Genomic DNA, 18,004 nt, shown 5'->3' with positions numbered 1-18,004 from the left:
AAGTAACTTTTTCTTTGACTGAAGTATCTTTTTCTTTGACTGAAGTATCTTTTTCTTTGACTGAAGTAACTTTTTCTTTCACTGAAGTAACTTTTTCTTTGACTGAAGTATCTTTTTCTTTGACTGAAGTAACTTTTTCTTTGACTGAAGTAACTTTTTCTTTGATTGAAGTAACTTTTTCTTTGACTGAAGTAACTTTTTCTTTGACTGAAGTATCTTTTTCTTTGACTGAAGTAACTTTTTCTTTGACTGAAGTAACTTTTTCTTTGACTGAAGTAACTTTTTCTTTGATTTGATTGAAGTATCTTTTTCTTTGACTGAAGTATCTTTTTCTTTGACTGAAGTAACTTTTTCTTTGACTGAAGTATCTTTTTCTTTGACTGAAGTAACTTTTTCTTTGACTGAAGTAACTTTTTCTTTGACTGAAGTATCTTTTTCTTTGACTGAAGTAACTTTTTCTTTGATTGAAGTAACTTTTTCTTTGACTGAAGTAACTTTGTCTTTGACTGAAGTATCTTTTTCTTTGACTGAAGTATCTTTTTCTTTGACTGAAGTAACTTTTTCTTTGACTGAAGTATCTTTTTCTTTGACTGAAGTATCTTTTTCTTTGACTGAAGTATCTTTTTCTTTGACTGAAGTAACTTTTTCTTTGACTGAAGTAACTTTTTCTTTGACTGAAGTAACTTTTTCTTTGACTGAAGTAACTCTTTCTTTGACTGAAGTATCTTTTTCTTTGACTGAAGTATCTTTTTCTTTGACTGAAGTATCTTTTTCTTTGACTGAAGTATCTTTTTCTTTGACTGAAGTAACTTTTCCTTTGACTGAAGTATCTTTTTCTTTGACTGAAGTAACTTGACGTTTAAAACTGATCCGACTCTCAAAAAAGTACCAACTTTCGCTTCGCAACAACCTTCCACCTCCTTCATGACGTGGTGTGACTCACCTTCAGGTTGATGCGCTCCAGCAGAAGTAATTTTTTCTTTGATTGAAGTAACTTTTCTTTGATTGAAGTAAATCTTTCTTTGACTGAAGTATCTTTTTCTTTGACTGAAGTATCTTTTTCTTTGACTGAAGTAACTTTTCTTTGACTGAAGTAACTTTTTCTTTGACTGAAGTAACTTTTTCTTTGACTGAAGTAACTTGACGTTTAAAACTGATCCGACTCTCAAAAAACTACCAACTTTCGCTTCGCAACAACCTTCCACCTCCTTCATGACGTGATGTGACTCACCTTCAGGTTGATGCGCTCCAGCAGATCCTCCACGGACGAGGGTTTGGGGGGTCGCCCCTTCCTCCTCCTCCTCACGGGCCTCTTGGGTTTCTCCTCCTCCTCGCTCAGCACGTCCACGTAGATGAACTTGAAGGTCCCCACCTTGTTGTTCAGGAGCCCCATCCAGGTGCCCATGGGGGGCTTGCTGATGATGTCGATGACGTCGCCGCGCTGCAGATCGAATCAACACCTCAAGACCCCTGCGGGGGGAAACGCCGCCCTCTAGCGGCGGGCGTCTGCCATCGCACCCACCTTCAGCTTGAGCGAGTCCGTGTCGTAGGGACTCGGGGTGAAGTCGGTGTGGACCCGGGCTCGTCCGCAGAAGGGTCCTCGGTACGGCAGCTCCTCGTCGTCGCCGTCCTCGGACTTGACGCTCTCCCTGTTGCTGGCCGAGGAGTCGGTGGTGCTGACCGTCTGGCCGCCTGCACACGGGGGAGCAAACGGGTCAGAACCGGTTCGGTATTTGAACTGCCGTGAAAACACTCACTCATGGAACTCTGTCCGCTCAGAGAACTCCGAAGACTTTCCACGGATCCGCCCGCCTTGAGTTTGGGCTTCTCTAGGGAGTCGGTGTCGGGTTGAGGCGACTGAGGAGAACCAGGCACTGCATCTGGACTGGACTGGAGAACAAAATGCAAATGTTTTTGACGGACAGTTGTTATAATGATGAGAGTTTATGGTTCGTTCTTGGATTGTTTTGTAAAGTGTGTCAGAGATTGTAGTTAATAAATATAAGTCGTTCTTTTCTTTGATTGAAGTAACTTTTTCTTTGATTGAAGTAACTTTTTCTTTGACTGAAGTATCTTTTTCTTTGACTGAAGTATCTTTTTCTTTGATTGAAGTAACTTTTTCTTTGATCGAAGTAAATCTTCCTTTGATTGAAGTAACTGTATCTTTGATTGAAGTAACTTTTCTATGATTGAAGTAACTTTTCTTTGATTGAAGTAACTTTTTCTTTGATTGAAGTAAATCTTTCTTTGATTGAAGTAAATCTTCCTTTGATTGAAGTAACTCTTTCTTTGATTGAAGTATCTTTTTCTTTGACTGAAGTAAATCTTTCTTTGATTGGAGTAAATCTTTCTTTGATTGAAGTAACTTTTTCTTTGACTGAAGTAACTTTTTCTTTGATTGAAGTAACTCTTTCTTTGACTGAAGTAACTTTTTCTTTGATTGAAGTAACTTTTTCTTTGATTGAAGTAACTTTTTCTTTGATTGAAGTAACTTTTCTTTGACTGAAGTAACTTTTCTTTGATTGAAGTAACTTTTTCTTTGATTGAAGTAAATCTTTCTTTGATTGAAGTAACTTTTCTTTGATTGAAGTAACTTTTCTTTGATTGAAGTAACTTTTTCTTTGATTGAAGTAACTTTTTCTTTGATTGAAGTAAATCTTTCTTTGATTGAAGTAACTTTTCTTTGATTGAAGTAACTTTTTCTTTGATTGAAGTAACTTTTCTTTGATTGATGTAACTTTTCTTTGATTGAAGTAACTCTTTCTTTGATTGAAGTAACTTTTCTTTGATTGAAGTAACTTTTCTTTGATTGAAGTAACTTTTCTTTGATTGAAGTAACTTTTTCTTTGATTGAAGTAAATCTTTCTTTGACTGAAGTAACTTTTTCTTTGATTGGAGTAACTTTTCTTTGATTGAAGTAACTTTTTCTTTGATTGAAGTAACTTTTTCTTTGATTGAAGTAAATCTTTCTTTGATTGAAGTAACTTTTCTTTGATTGAAGTAACTTTTCTTTGATTGAAGTAACTTTTCTTTGATTGAAGTAACTTTTTCTTTGATTGAAGTAACTTTTTCTTTGATTGAAGTAACTTTTCTTTGATTGAAGTAACTTTTTCTTTGATTGAAGTAACTTTTCTTTGATTGAAGTAACTTTTTCTTTGATTGAAGTAACTCTTTTTTTGATTGAAGTAACTTTATCTTTGATTGAAGTAACTTTTTCTTTGATTGAAGTAACTTTTTCTTTGATTGAAGTAACTTTTCTTTGATTGAAGTAAATCTTTCTTTGATTGAAGTAACTTTTCTTTGATTGAAGTAAATCTTTCTTTGATTGAAGTAACTTTTCTTTGATTGAAGTAAATCTTTCTTTGATTGAAGTAACTTTTCTTTGATTGAAGTAACTTTTTCTTTGATTGAAGTAACTTTTTCTTTTAATGAAGTAACTTTTTCTTTGATTGAAGTAACTTTTTCTTTGATTGAAGTAACTTTTTCTTTGATTGAAGTAACTCTTTCTTTGATTGAAGTAACTTTTTCTTTGACTGAAGTATCTTTTTCTTTGATTGAAGTAACTTTTTCTTTGATTGAAGTAACTTTTTCTTTGACTGAAGTAACTTTTTCTTTGATTGAAGTAAATCTTCCTCTGATTGAAGTAACTTTCTTTGATTGAAGTAACTTTTTCTTTGATTGAAGTAACTTTTTCTTTGATTGAAGTAACTTTTTCTTTGATTGAAGTAACTCTTTCTTTGATTGAAGTAACTTTTTCTTTGATTGAAGTAAATCTTTCTTTGATTGAAGTAACTTTTTCTTTGATTGAAGTAACTTTTTCTTTGATTGAAGTAACTTTTTCTTTGATTGAAGTAAATCTTTCTTTGATTGAAGTAACTCTTTCTTTGAGTGAAGTAACTCTTTCTTTGACTGAAGTAACTCTTTCTTTGACTGAAGTAACTCTTTCTTTGAGTGAAGTAACTCTTTCTTTGACTGAAGTAACTTTTTCTTTGACTGAAGTAACTTTTTCTTTGATTGCAGTAACTCTTTCTTTGACGGAAGTAACTCTTTCTTTGACTGAAGTAACTTTTTCTTTGATTGAAGTAAATCTTTCTTTGACTGAAGTAACTCTTTCTTTGACTGAAGTAACTTTTTCTTTGACTGAAGTAACTCTTTCTTTGATTGAAGTAACTCTTTCTTTGACTGAAGTAACTCTTTCTTTGACTGAAGTAACTTTTTCTTTGACTGAAGTAACTTTTTCTTTGACTGAAGTAACTCTTTCTTTGACTGAAGTAACTCTTTCTTTGATTGAAGTAACTCTTTCTTTGACTGAAGTAACTTTTTCTTTGACTGAAGTAACTTTTTCTTTGACTGAAGTAACTTTTTCTTTGACTGAAGTAACTTTTTCTTTGACTGAAGTAATCAAATTGTAATAATGATGAGAGTTTATGGTTCGTTCTTGGATTGTTTTGTAAAGTTTGTCAATTAATTAATAATCTATAATTTAGAAGAGAATTAAACTGAAATTGATCCTGATTAATTAATTAAATGTGATGGGAAACATGCTATTTTTTTCCCAGCAGTGACACATTTTCTCCACTAGATGGCAGCGCGGATGTGTTGCTGACCTGCTCGGACAAGGAGCTGCTGTACTTCTTGGACATTCGCTTCCTCATCGTCTCCTTCACCGACTTGACCTTCTTGCCCAGGGAGATCCGGGACGTGGCCGGGGACTTGACCACCTCCCTGTAGATGGCCTCCTGCTCTTTACTCTGCAGCAGAAGAAGAAGAAGAAGGAGGTTCAGAGGCGGCGGAGACGGGGGGGTCACTCGGGGTCACTCGGGGTCACCCGGGGTCACTCACGTCGGCGCCGGCGTGGAGCACGTGCAGGGATCGGTTGGACAGGTCGAAGCCGCCGAAGCTGCAGGTTCTCTGTGGACGACAAACGGGATGAGACACGAGTCCTGCTGGTTCCCCCGTCCAGACCCTCGGAAGGGATGGAGTGACTCATGCTGGCAAGACACGGCAGAAGCTCATGTGATGTTGATGGTGGACGAGCTCGATGTCACACGACACACAAATGTATAAACCAAAATGAGGAACACATCGGGATTGTACGCTTTGAGTTTGAGACTTTATGGGATCCTGCAGAGACGCGAGATGTTGGCAGCAGTGACGTGTTGGTGAAGCTTCATGAAACCGTGTCATGTTGTTCAGAGGTCAGTAGGTGGCGCCATCACTTTAAAAATGATGTTTCATTAGAACGGTTGTTCATAACAAATAGTGCAGAGACGCCATCTAGTGGACTCTGAAGATAATGACACTGTTTCATGTAGCTTCATCGACACATCACTACCATCTAGTGGACTCTGAAGATAATGACACTGTTTCATGAAGCTTCATCGACACATCACTACCATCTAGTGGACTCTGAAGATAATGACACCGTTTCATGAAGCTTCATCGACACATCACTACCATCTAGTGGACTCTGGAGATAATGACACTGTTTCATGAAGCTTCATCAACACATCACTACCATCTAGTGGACTCTGAAGATAATGACACTGTTTCATGAAGCTTCATCGACACATCACTACCATCTAGTGGACTCTGAAGATAATGACACTGTTTCATGAAGCTTCATCAACACATCACTACCATCTAGTGGACTCTGAAGATAATGACACTGTTTCATGAAGCTTCATCAACACATCACTACCATCTAGTGGACTCTGAAGATAATGACACTGTTTCATGAAGCTTCATCAACACATCACTACCATCTAGTGGACTCTGAAGATAATGACACTGTTTCATGAAGCTTCATCGACACATCACTACCATCTAGTGGACTCTGGAGATAATGACACTGTTTCATGAAGCTTCATCAACACATCACTACCATCTAGTGGACTCTGAAGATAATGACACTGTTTCATGAAGCTTCATCAACACATCACTACCATCTAGTGGACTCTGAAGATAATAACACTGTTTCATGAAGCTTCATCAACACATCACTACCATCTAGTGGACTCTGGAGATAATGACACTGTTTCATGAAGCTTCATCAACACATCACTACCATCTAGTGGACTCAGAAGATAATGACACTGTTTCACGAAGCTTCATCGACACATCACTACCATCTAGTGGACTCTGAAGATAATGACACTGTTTCATGAAGCTTCATCAACACATCACTACCATCTAGTGGACTCTGAAGATAATGACACTGTTTCATGAAGCTTCATCGACACATCACTACCATCTAGTGGACTCTGAAGATAATGACACTGTTTCATGAAGCTTCATCAACACATGTATGTACAGTATATAGTATACGTGTATTGTTTTTACGTTATACATGCTTATGATGCAGTGATAGTTACTTCAAATATGTGAAATACTTTATTCTCTCGAGCAACAATTAAATCCACGTGAGACGAGGGAGTGACCTTTGACTGCGACGCCATCAGACTGACGGGGAAACATGAGGGGAAACAAAATGGCCGACACTCTCGCAACGACTGATGACCACAGATGTGACATTGGTTCGGTCTCGTGGTCCAGAGCTTCAGAGCAGCGGCGACGGGTTCCCATCCCAACCTTCCCAGAGAAGCAGCAAAACATCCAAAAAAAAAAAAAGAAGAGTCGCAGTGGATGGTGATGGACGGTGGAATGGTCATGCACCCATGGAGAACGAAGACTAGAAGGCGGGTAAAGAAAAATTCTACCAAACTGTTTTCAAAAAAAAAAAGGTTGGAGGAGCACGAGCTCTTCGAGCACAAAAAGCCACAACAGAAATAAAGTTTCGGATGAGAGCGACCACGCTGGTCCCAGCAAAGCTGCAGGATCACCTGACCCTGGCTAGCTAAACATGCTAACGCCCCGTGATCCTGACACTAGACTCTTCCTTCACTTAGGGCTGAACGATTTGATTCTAGTCCATCGACCACCACCTTAAACACACTTCCACGTATGTACAGTAGATGGCAGCAGAAACAAGAGCGGACAGAGACGAAGCTCCGTACAGATATATGGCTATATGTTTGTTTTACGGCACTTTTCGATCATATTTTAGTTTGTACCATAGTTATTTCTATAATAATAAAGTGTGTGTAAAGTAAGATAGATACTTATTTTTAAAATAACATCCCTATTTTCAAATTGATGTTGGAATTTAACTTCCAGCCACTAGATGGCAGCAGTCGCTATGTCCTCCGCAGTTAAAGAAACAAGTCCCGGCGATGACTGAGGACGAGAGGATGCAGTGAGTCCAGCAGCTTTTAAAGCTGATGTTTGGACATATTTTGGTTTGAAAACAAATGAAAGTAGTTACGACTTCGTCAAGAGTCATGTGGTCTGTAAATACTACAACACCAGAGTCAAGTACTGGACAATACTACACATATATACTTGTTATTACAGTATCACAACACCAGAGTCAAGTACTGGACAATACTACACATATATACTTGTTACTACACTATCACAACATCAGAGTCAAGTACTTGACAACACTACACACATATACTTGTTACTACACTATCAATACACCAGAGTCAAGTACTGGACAATACTACACATATATACTTGTTACTACACTATCACAACACCAGAGTCAAGTACTGGACAATACTACACATATATACTTGTTACTACACTATCACAACACCAGAGTCAAGTACTGGACAATACTACACATATATACTTGTTACTACACTATCACAACACCAGAGTCAAGTACTGGACAATACTGCACATATATACTTGTTACTACACTATCACAACATCAGATTCAAGTACTTGACAACACTACACACATATACTTGTTACTACACTATCACAACACCAGAGTCAAGTACTGGACAATACTACACATATATACTTGTTACTACACTATCACAACACCAGAGTCAAGTACTGGACAATACTACACATATATACTTGTTACTACACTATCACAACACCAGAGTCAAGTACTGGACAATACTACACATATATACTTGTTACTACACTATCACAACACCAGAGTCAAGTACTGGACAATGCTAAAATATATACTTGTTACTACACTATCACAACACCAGAGTCAAGTACTGGACAATACTACACATATATACTTGTTACTACACTATCACAACACCAGAGTCAAGTACTGGACAATACTACACATATATACTTGTTACTACACTCTCACAACACCAGAGTCAAGTACTGGACAATACTACACATATATACTTGTTACTAAACTATCACAACACCAGAGTCAAGTACTGGACAATACTACACATATATACTTGTTACTACACTATCACAACATCAGAGTCAAGTACTTGACAACACTACACACATATACTTGTTACTACACTATCACAACACCAGAGTCAAGTACTGGACAACACTACACACATATACTTGTTACTACACTATCACAACACCAGAGTCAAGTACTGGACAATACTACACATATATACTTGTTACTACACTATCACAACACCAGAGTCAAGTACTGGACAATGCTACAAATATATACTTGTTACTACACTATCACAACACCAGAGTCAAGTACTGGACAATACTACACATATATACTTGTTACTACACTATCACAACACCAGAGTCAAGTACTGGACAATACTACACATATATACTTGTTACTACACTATCACAACACCAGAGTCAAGTACTGGACAATGCTACACATATATACTTGTTACTACACTATCACAACACCAGAGTCAAGTACTGGACAATACTACACATATATACGTGTTACTACACTATCACAACACCAGAGTCAAGTACTGGACAATGCTACAAATATATACTTGTTACTACACTATCACAACACCAGAGTCAAGTACTGGACAATACTACACATATATACTTGTTACTACACTATCATAACACCAGAGTCAAGTACTGGACAATACTACACATATATACTTGTTACTACACTATCACAACACCAGAGTCAAGTACTGGACAATACTACACATATATACTTGTTACTACATTATCACAACACCAGAGTCAAGTACTGGACAATACTACACATATATACTTGTTACTACACTATCACAACACCAGAGTCAAGTACTGGACAATACTACACATATAAACTTGTTACTACACTATCACAACACCAGAGTCAAGTACTCCACAATACTACACATATATACTTGTTACTACACTATCACAACACCAGAGTCAAGTACTCCACAATACTACACATATATACTTGTTACTACACTATCACAACACCAGAGTCAAGTACTGGACAATACTACACATATACACTTGTTACTACACTATCACAACATCAGAGTCAAATACTTGACAACACTACACACATATACTTGTTACTACACTATCACAACACCAGACTCAAGTACTGGACAATACTACACATATATACTTGTTACTACACTATCACAACACCAGAGTCAAGTACTGGACAACACTACACATATGTACTTGTTACTACACTATCACAACACCAGAGTCAAGTACTGGACAATGCTACAAATATATACTTGTTACTACACTATCACAACACCAGAGTCAAGTACTTGACAACACTACACATATATACTTGTTCATGTAGCATCTATCGTTATATATATCGCCAGATTGTTAGTAATTGCACAAATTCAAAATGTTGAAACATCTGATTACATGTTTTCCCCCCAAATCGTTCAGCCCTAATCTGACATTTAACTGGCACACATCCCATAATAAGTTCATTTTATCTTGTGATCTCCTGACTATGACTTTTAAAAAGATCTTCTAAGGCCATGATGGTCTTTCATCCAATCCATCCATTTGAAATCGAGGATTAAAGTTGACGAACTGAACTCATGTTCTCTCCGTCTAAAGATTCTGCAGCTTTGTGGGACTCCAGGTCCAGCTCGGACGAGGCGGCTGGTTTAAACCTCGGGGTCTAAACTCACAGACTTCTGCTGGATGCGCAAGAGCACGCGCTTGGTGCAGCGGTCCACACTGGCCGCCCACTTCCTGTCCACCTCGCGGTCCTCCTCCAGCAGACAGCGGCGCTCGGCGCGGCTGAGCGTGACCGGGCGCACCAGCTGGGCCCAGTTCAGGTGACCGTAAAGACTCCGCTCCACCACGTAGGTGATGTTCAGCTCGCTGACCGCCGTCCGACCCCGCAGCTTGCGAGAAGGGAACGCCCAGCTCCCTCCCCCGCAAAACCCTTTCGACTTAGCCACCTCGCCGCGAGCGGGCGAGGAGGGCGTGGCGGGGACGGGGGCGGCGGCCGTCTTGCGCGAGCGCTGGTACAGGAGGTGTTTGGTGGAGTAAGCGTAGTTGGGATCTGGTTTCCTGTGAGTCCAGCTCCCGTGGTGCCACTTGGCGGGCTGATGTTTTGGGGTCCCTGGTGGATCCCCATCCAGGGAGACCAACAGGCGCGACTGGGCCGTGGGTTTGGGCCGTGGTTTAGTGAGGCCGTAGTAGGCGTACAGGGCCTCGTTGGTACTTACCCCATGAGAGATGGAGCCCAGAGCCTTCCGCATCTCGCCATCAGTCGTGGACCGGGACAGCTTCCCCTCGTCGTCCAGGCCACAGCCGTCCAGCTCGGAGAAGGAAGACCCGCTGCCGCCAACGCCGGAGGTCGTGCCCGCGTGGCCCACCGGGGTTCTCCTGGGGGGCCGGATCAGGCCGTGGTTGCTGGAAGACTTGCTAAAGGTTTTGACCAGCTTGTGTCCGGACCAGGTGTCCAGGCTGCTGGACGAGGGGGACGTGGTCAGGCTGTCCGTGTCTCCGTCTGCCGAGAGCTGGTCGTGGGCGAGCGATGGAAGAGACGCCTCCTGGGGCAGCAGGGGCTTCTTGAGGACCCCCGTGTACAGCGCAGAGTTGTCATCACAGACCGGCAGAGAGTCCAGATTCAGGAAGTCTGAGGAAGAAACAGCACCAGTCAGTCGCTGAACAAATCCAGTCGATACAGGAGTTACTGCTAATGACGCTCACTTGCTAAAACACTATAGCCTCGAAGTACTGACTACTTTTTTTTCTTTGTCATTTAAACCTACAAACTCAACAATCCTCTGTGACCTGAACGCCTCCCATAATACTTTGCCGCCCAGCCAACCAATCACAACTGACAATCACTTTTGTCAACACAGTCGTAGAATTGAATTACAGTCGTAGTAGCGACCTATCAGCCGTGACCAAATAGATCAGTGTGAAGAAAGGCATCATGGGAGTTCACTGGTCTGTTGGAACCGTCAGTAAAGGTGAACCAAGATGCCCAGAGACTCAGAGCTTTTTTCTTTTTCTACTTACAAATAATAACATGTTGGCGCAACAGAGGTTGCGAGACAAAAATGAATCGTTCACACATCAGACAATAGAGTCGCGACCAGCTGCCGACCGACCTTCAGAGCCGTGCTTCCTTCCTTCCTCCACCTTGATGAGCTTCTTCTTGACCCGCCGCGTGGAGTTGACCAGCTTGTGCAGCCTCTTGAACTTCACGGCGTCCTCGGACTGCTCGTCGTCCGACTGCTCCCTGGACTGAAGAGACACAGATCAAAAACCATGAGGTCGACCAGAACCCTTAGCGTTCGTTTCAGCGACAGCACAATCGACGGTCGAGTTAGTCGGGTGAGGTGCGGAGATGGGAAGGCAGCGCATTGCATCATGGGACAGAATGAAAACACAACAACATGTATTTTTAAATGGCGTGACAGTGGAGTCTATTGAGGGAGATGGTCGGACACTGATCCCATTGTCAGCGTCAGACGCCGTTTTGATCTTCTCCAGAGTTGAAACAGATGGAAGTTGAAACTTGGAAGAAGTTTTTGGCAGTTTTTTAGGAAAGTGTTTAAGAGGTTCCCCTTAGTAAGACACGTTGTTGTTTTGTACACAATAGAATAAACAAATAATGGGTCATTATTCATGTTCAGAGCTCGGTAGGGGGCGCTCTCTCAGAGAGCATTTAGAAATGAGGACACCGACTCTTGACTAGTGGAACCCAAAGTAGTGTCGCACACGATTATGTCGTGGTGCAACACGTGTGTTGTGATGTACACACACAAGTACACAAACTCACACTTCTTGTTTGTCGAAGACACGCAGCACTGACTCGGGTTCTTGTCCAACAGAATCACCGGTTCCGACCACACGACTCGCCGACGACGACGACAACATGGCCGACACTTCATAAACCGTCGACAAACATCAGCCCACTTCACGACTTGTCCCAGTCGGCCGGGGCCGGAGGGCAGAGTGAAAGAACCCGAGCGCTGCGTCTGAGACGCATCACAGTGACACTCGTCTTCACGCACGCACGCACACACACACACACACACGCACACGTTCGTTAAAGGGAACTTAATGTGCTGATTTAAGTGTGTCTTAAATGGTTCTAGGACCTCTATTATACTCTATTATATTCTATTATATTCTATTATACTCTAGTATACTCTAGTATATTCTATTATACTCTAGTATACTCTATTATACTCTATTATACTCTAGTATACTCTAGTATACTCTAGTATACTCTATTATACTGTATTATACTCTAGTACACTATTATATTCTATTATACTCTATTATACTCTATTATATTCTATTATACTCTAGTATACTCTATTATATTCTATTATACTCTATTATATTCTATTATACTCTATTATACTCTAGTATACTCTAGTATACTCTATTATATTCTATTATACTCTATTATATTCTAGTATACTCTATTATACTCTATTATATTCTATTATACTCTATTATACTCTAGTATACTCTAGTATACTCTATTATACTGTATTATACTCTAGTACACGCTATTATATTCTATTATACTCTATTATACTCTATTATATTATACTCTAGTATACTCTATTATATTATATTATACTCTATTATACTCTATTATACTCATCAGTTTCTTTTTGCACAAAACTCTCATTTAATAAAGATATTTACATTAGAAAATACGCTTAAGCCCCGCCCACTTAAAATGCCCTGTTTTGGCTGAGAAGAAGTCTCGTCCAAGAAACCACGCCCACTCTGCTCTGATTGGTCACAAAAACACAAGTTGCATTCAAGGACTCACGTACATTTCAAACTCACCCCTGAAACTCCCGTTTTGTACATTAAAAACGAATAATAAAACTAAGGTTTGCTGCTTAATGTACACGTTACAAAAACACCTAAAGGCAGAAGTAACTCTCACCATGTTTACATTAATATTTATTAAGTTTATTAACATGTAGGTTCTTAACTGATTTAAGGCTTCTAGGGGAGGACACCTGGCAGATCTGTTGTGTGGAGTCCCTCAAGGTTCTGTTCTGGGTCCTTTATTGTTTTTGCTGTACTTGATTCCCCTCGGTAAAATCATTCAGAGATTTCCAGATGTTTCTTATCACATTTTTGCTGATGACATCCAGCTCTACTGCTCTTTTGACCCAACTGAGCCCCAGAGGCTGAACAGCTTAGTCAATTGTTTGCTAGAAATCCTTGAATTTCTGGAACTCCTGTGTTGTTCTCAGTATTATCTTGATCTTTGAAGTATGTACTGTTTTGAGTATTGTTTTGATTGTTAAAGCGCTTTGTGACCCTGGTCTCGAAAAGCGCTATATAAATATATATTACTTACTTACTTACTTACCTGCACCAGAGTGATGTCAGAATGTATAATTTAAACCGTGTTCTCGTTTGGCGAGAACTTTATGAAGTAATAACTTCAAAACGGATCATGATGAATGAACTACTGCATTTTGAAGATGTGAATAAGTCAAGAGAGTTTTCCCATCAGGTGAACTTTAAACTGTTTTCGATGAAGTGTGACCCCTTCATTTCTACTCAAGCACCGACTTATTTCCGTCGTCCGGATTCTTTCCCCGTCACAAAGTTACCGAGTCCGACTGAAACCATCCTTTTCCAAAACAACGTCCTACTGTGTGTTGGAGAACAATCCCCTCGTTTGAGCCCCCCCCCCCCCGACCCCGGCGTGGCCCCAACATCGCTCTTGGAATGTCGGCTCCGATCAACACGCCTGCCGTACGTTAGCCGGCGTCCACGGATGACGTCCGGGCGCACAGTCGACTGCTACTGTACGCCAGGAAACGACCTAATTCTCCTTCATTAAAGAGGGCACTGTTCGACACCATTAGGGGCCCCCGGAGGAGCCCAAACACTGGCTAATTATAGAACCTGGGTCAATTGTTTAGACCCTCGGGCTAAAAAGAAACGTCTAAATCTTTTTTTTCCTGGCACGAGCTGTGACAACCGGCGAACAATTGAGCTTCAGTGGTTTATGACATCAGTGTCTACAGCCAGAAGATCGACAGGTGGATGAAGGAAGTCCAGACGGAATCATCAGGACCTTAAATTAATTCAATTTTACCGTATTTTCCGGACTATAAGTATCTCCGGAGTACAAGTCGCTCCAGCCATAAATTGCATAATAAATATAAGTAAGTAGTAAGGAGTATAAGTCGCATTTTTGGGGGGAAATTGATTTGATAAAATCCAACACCAAGAACAAGACATGTGATCTTGAAAGACAATTTAAAATAAAACTAGAAGCAACAACAGAATAATTGTACGTTACGTTACATGATGAACACAATCACAAAGACAAAGAACAAGATGACACAATCATAAAGACAAAGAACAAGATGACACAATCTAAGTCTAAAGATAAAGATAAAGAACATAGGTCAAAGAAAAACAACAAAAACAAAGGATACAAAGACTAACATAGAACAGAACATCCAGATACTTTCACTCCACTCCTGCCCCCGAACTCAGAATTGTACAGTTTAATAGCCCGAGGGATGAATGAGTCCCTGAGTCTATTAGTGTTGCACCTGGGTAGGAGCATTCGTGCTTCATCTGCTTCTCTGCTCACTGATGACAGTGTTCAGAGGATGACTGTCATCATCCATGATGGACAGTAGTTTGTTCAATGATCTCCTCTCAGCAACTGTCACCAGTGAGTCCAGCTTCATTCCAACCACAGAGCCAGCCCTCCTGATCAACCTGTCCAACCTGTTGACACTCCTCTTGGACACATTTCCACCCCAACACACCACAGCATAGAACACTGGCCACCACAGACTGGTAGAACATGCAGAGGAGCTTCCTGCAGATGTTAAATGATCGAAGCCTCCTCAGAAAGTACAGTCTACTCTGAACCTTCTTATATACATGGTCTGTATTGCAGGACCAGTCCAGTTTACTGTCCAGCCACACACCGAGGTACTTATAGTTGTCCACTATCTCCACCTCGTCGCCTCTGATGGACACTGGACGTGGCTTTGTCCTGGACCTCCCGAAGTCCAAGACCAGCTCCTTGGTCTTTGAGGTGTTCAGCTGCATCCAACATATGGCAGTGTCGTCAGCATACTTCTGGACGAGACAACGAGAGATGCGACGCTTCCTCTTCTACGTGGAGGCCTAGAGCGCCCTCTTGTGGTTTAGTGTGAGAATAACATGTGAAATGATATACCGCTAATAATGTGGTAATCATTTCACTCATAAGTCGCTCCAGAGTATAAGTCGCGGACAAACTATGAACAAAAACTGCGACTTATAGTCCGGAAAATACGGTAGTTACTTTCTAAAACACCCATTTACCTTCGAAATGTAACTCAATACAAGATGATTCCTCACGTAATATTAAGGTGCCGTTCCACAGAACCTACTTTGTGCCAACAGATCACAGAGGAGTCATTTTTAAACAATCAAAACAAATATATACTTTAAAGGTCAAGAGAACACTGAGAACAACACAGGGGTTCCAGAAAAACTTCCCCTCCTTATCTTTCTGGTTTTTCTAGCACTGTGCGGTCATTTCAATCCTTTTTTTATACGTCACAAATATGACTTGACCTTGACCTATTGTCAGCGTCAACAAGAACGATGGGTTACTTGTCGGAGAGAATAAAACGTGTACAGAAAGAGCATTTGACGAGGCTCGAACTGCTGCTGTGGTGGAGAAATCGAGCTCCCCCTCGGAGCCGAGACAGTGACCTCTCGAAGAAACTACTATTGGGTTCCTTAGTGTCTCCACTTGAACGTACAAACATGGAGTGAGGAGGTGGTTGTTCTGGAAAAATGGAAGGAAGGAATCCAGGATCACGACAGAGACAACGATGTCGAACCGAACCAAACACGATGAATGTAAACAACAACAACAACAACCGTCCTTCAACGGCCCGAGGTGAGCGGCGGAGGATCGGACGAGGGTCGGGGGTCGGGGGGGGGGTGTACTCACGTTGCAGGAGGACTGGTTTAGAGTGGGCGAGGATCCGTCAGCCCACTCGCCAGTGTCGGCACTGCTGGACTGTTTGCTTCGCTCATACTCCTTCAGCTACATGGAGAAGAAGAGTTTAGAGAGAGGGGGGGGGGGGGGGGGCGGAGCGACAGGGGCGGAGGTCACGCCCTCTCGGCGCCGCACCGACCCCCGGTCGTTCAAACACCAACAATCGATTCCCACGCCGTGAGGTCACACTTCAAGGTCAACGAACGACTGAAACCCGGAGACGGCAACACTTTTTAAGAGGAAGATATACTTTTAAATATTATTTTATACTTCGCTATCTGAAGGGATGGGACAAAAGGTCAAGGGTCACCGCGACCTATGTGGGTCATGACATTGAACGCATCACTTTTATTCGAAAGAGTTAAAAAATGGATTCAGTTTCATTCAATAAGAAGCAAAAACAATATGAACAAATGATCTTTAGAAGTAGAATCATGGATAAAGAATCAGGTCAAAGGTCAGAGGACTCTACTCTAGATAACTCATAATATATTCATTTACTTTAAAGCTGTTAAGGACTCCAACAGTTTCTATTAAAGATCAAACTCCTCTTATAAAGTGTTACTGCAGCCGTTCCTCCGTCAAATTGTCATTGATTATTGCGACGAAGAAGTAAGTAGCGGATCAGAGACTGGAGTTCGATCGATCAAAAGCACAAAATCCACCCGTTCAAGCGTCAAACCTCGATGCATTAACGTCACACCGTCGACAGAGGGCAGTGTTGAGTCGAAAGTGTCTCAATCCTGCGCTCTTGAGAAAATGAAGTCACACCAGAAATTCCCCAGAAAAAAAAAAATCAGCCTCAAGGCCACGTGTGTGTGTGTGTGTGTGTGTGTGTGTGTGTGTGTGTGTGTGCGTGGTGAGGAAGCAGGGTTAGTAAGAGTGAGTCCTTTTAGTGAAGCTGCAGTCTTGGTGAGAAAAGGTTTGACAGAGAAGGTCAAGACCAGGACCAGGACCAGGACCAGGTCCAAGGTCGGCGATGGTTTCCTACCCGCGCCAGAGCCTCCTCCACTGTGATCATCTTCTCCTTCACCATCATCATCAGCTGGATCCTCTCCTCGTCGCTCATGGTGATCTCGCTGGCCACGAACCCGATGTCCTCTCCTGGAAACCAGAGGTGGTTAGAACCCCAGAGGAGCGTCGCGGACGGCCCACACCAAGAACCTCCACCACCTTTGGACGGTTGCCTCAGGACCGGTTTGTGCGGGGACTTGCGGAAGTTCTGCCAGAAGGACTTGTTCTTCTTCTTGTTGTCCCACTTCCCTGCGAGGAGAGAGGCTGAGATGAGATGCTGGACCATAGAATCCACTTAAAACTCCACGTTCGTCTTTGAAAAATGTTACGCAAGTCAATCCACAGTATGAGGAACATCTGGAAAGGTTTTACCTCCAGATCCATCTTCAGAGTTCGACTTGTGCAGAGGCATTCTAGAGAGAAAAGAAGATAAGAAGAGTCAGTTTGGTTTCACTTGTTAAACAGCAACATTCAACAAAACGATTGGATGTGTAGTTCTCCTCATTGTCCACTGGAGGTCAGTAGCAAGTAAGTAAGTAATTAGTATTTCTAGACCAGGGTCACAAAGCACTTAAACAATCAAAAAAACAAACAATAAAATAAACAGTGTCACTAAGAGAAGCACAAGACTCTGTTCTTAAAGATCAACTGATGTCAAACTTCTCTGGTGTCATTAAACATCAACTAGTATCAACTCTGGTGTCA

The 18,004-nt window shown here is 41.3% G+C and overlaps 1 protein-coding gene across 4 annotated transcripts in view; it reads right to left on the bottom strand.

Annotated features, from left to right (window-relative positions):
* sash1a (SAM and SH3 domain containing 1a) overlaps positions 1-18,004 on the bottom strand; it is a 277,273-nt gene that overhangs the window by 13,599 nt on the left and 245,670 nt on the right. For 2 of the 4 annotated variants that reach the window (XM_087805052.1, XM_087805054.1), the window contains exons 5-15: positions 17,672-17,712; positions 17,459-17,548; positions 17,277-17,389; positions 16,238-16,333; positions 11,382-11,517; positions 9,942-10,900; positions 4,843-4,911; positions 4,608-4,751; positions 1,758-1,890; positions 1,523-1,692; positions 1,232-1,441 (exon numbers count right to left, since the gene is read on the bottom strand). In XM_087805052.1, coding sequence (XP_087661178.1) covers positions 1,232-1,441; positions 1,523-1,692; positions 1,758-1,890; positions 4,608-4,751; positions 4,843-4,911; positions 9,942-10,900; positions 11,382-11,517; positions 16,238-16,333; positions 17,277-17,389; positions 17,459-17,548; positions 17,672-17,712 — 2,161 coding nt within the window. The remainder of the gene's footprint in view (positions 1-1,231; positions 1,442-1,522; positions 1,693-1,757; positions 1,891-4,607; positions 4,752-4,842; positions 4,912-9,941; positions 10,901-11,381; positions 11,518-16,237; positions 16,334-17,276; positions 17,390-17,458; positions 17,549-17,671; positions 17,713-18,004) is intronic. The other 2 variants (XM_087805055.1, XM_087805053.1) reach the window with 2 other exon arrangements.

The sequence above is a fragment of the Callionymus lyra genome, chromosome 13, assembly GCF_982586985.1.
Source record: "Callionymus lyra chromosome 13, fCalLyr1.hap1.1, whole genome shotgun sequence".
NCBI lineage: Eukaryota > Metazoa > Chordata > Actinopteri > Syngnathiformes > Callionymidae > Callionymus > Callionymus lyra.
The sequence above is the reverse complement of the archived record's forward strand: the minus strand, read 5'-3'. Positions and strand labels throughout refer to the sequence as shown.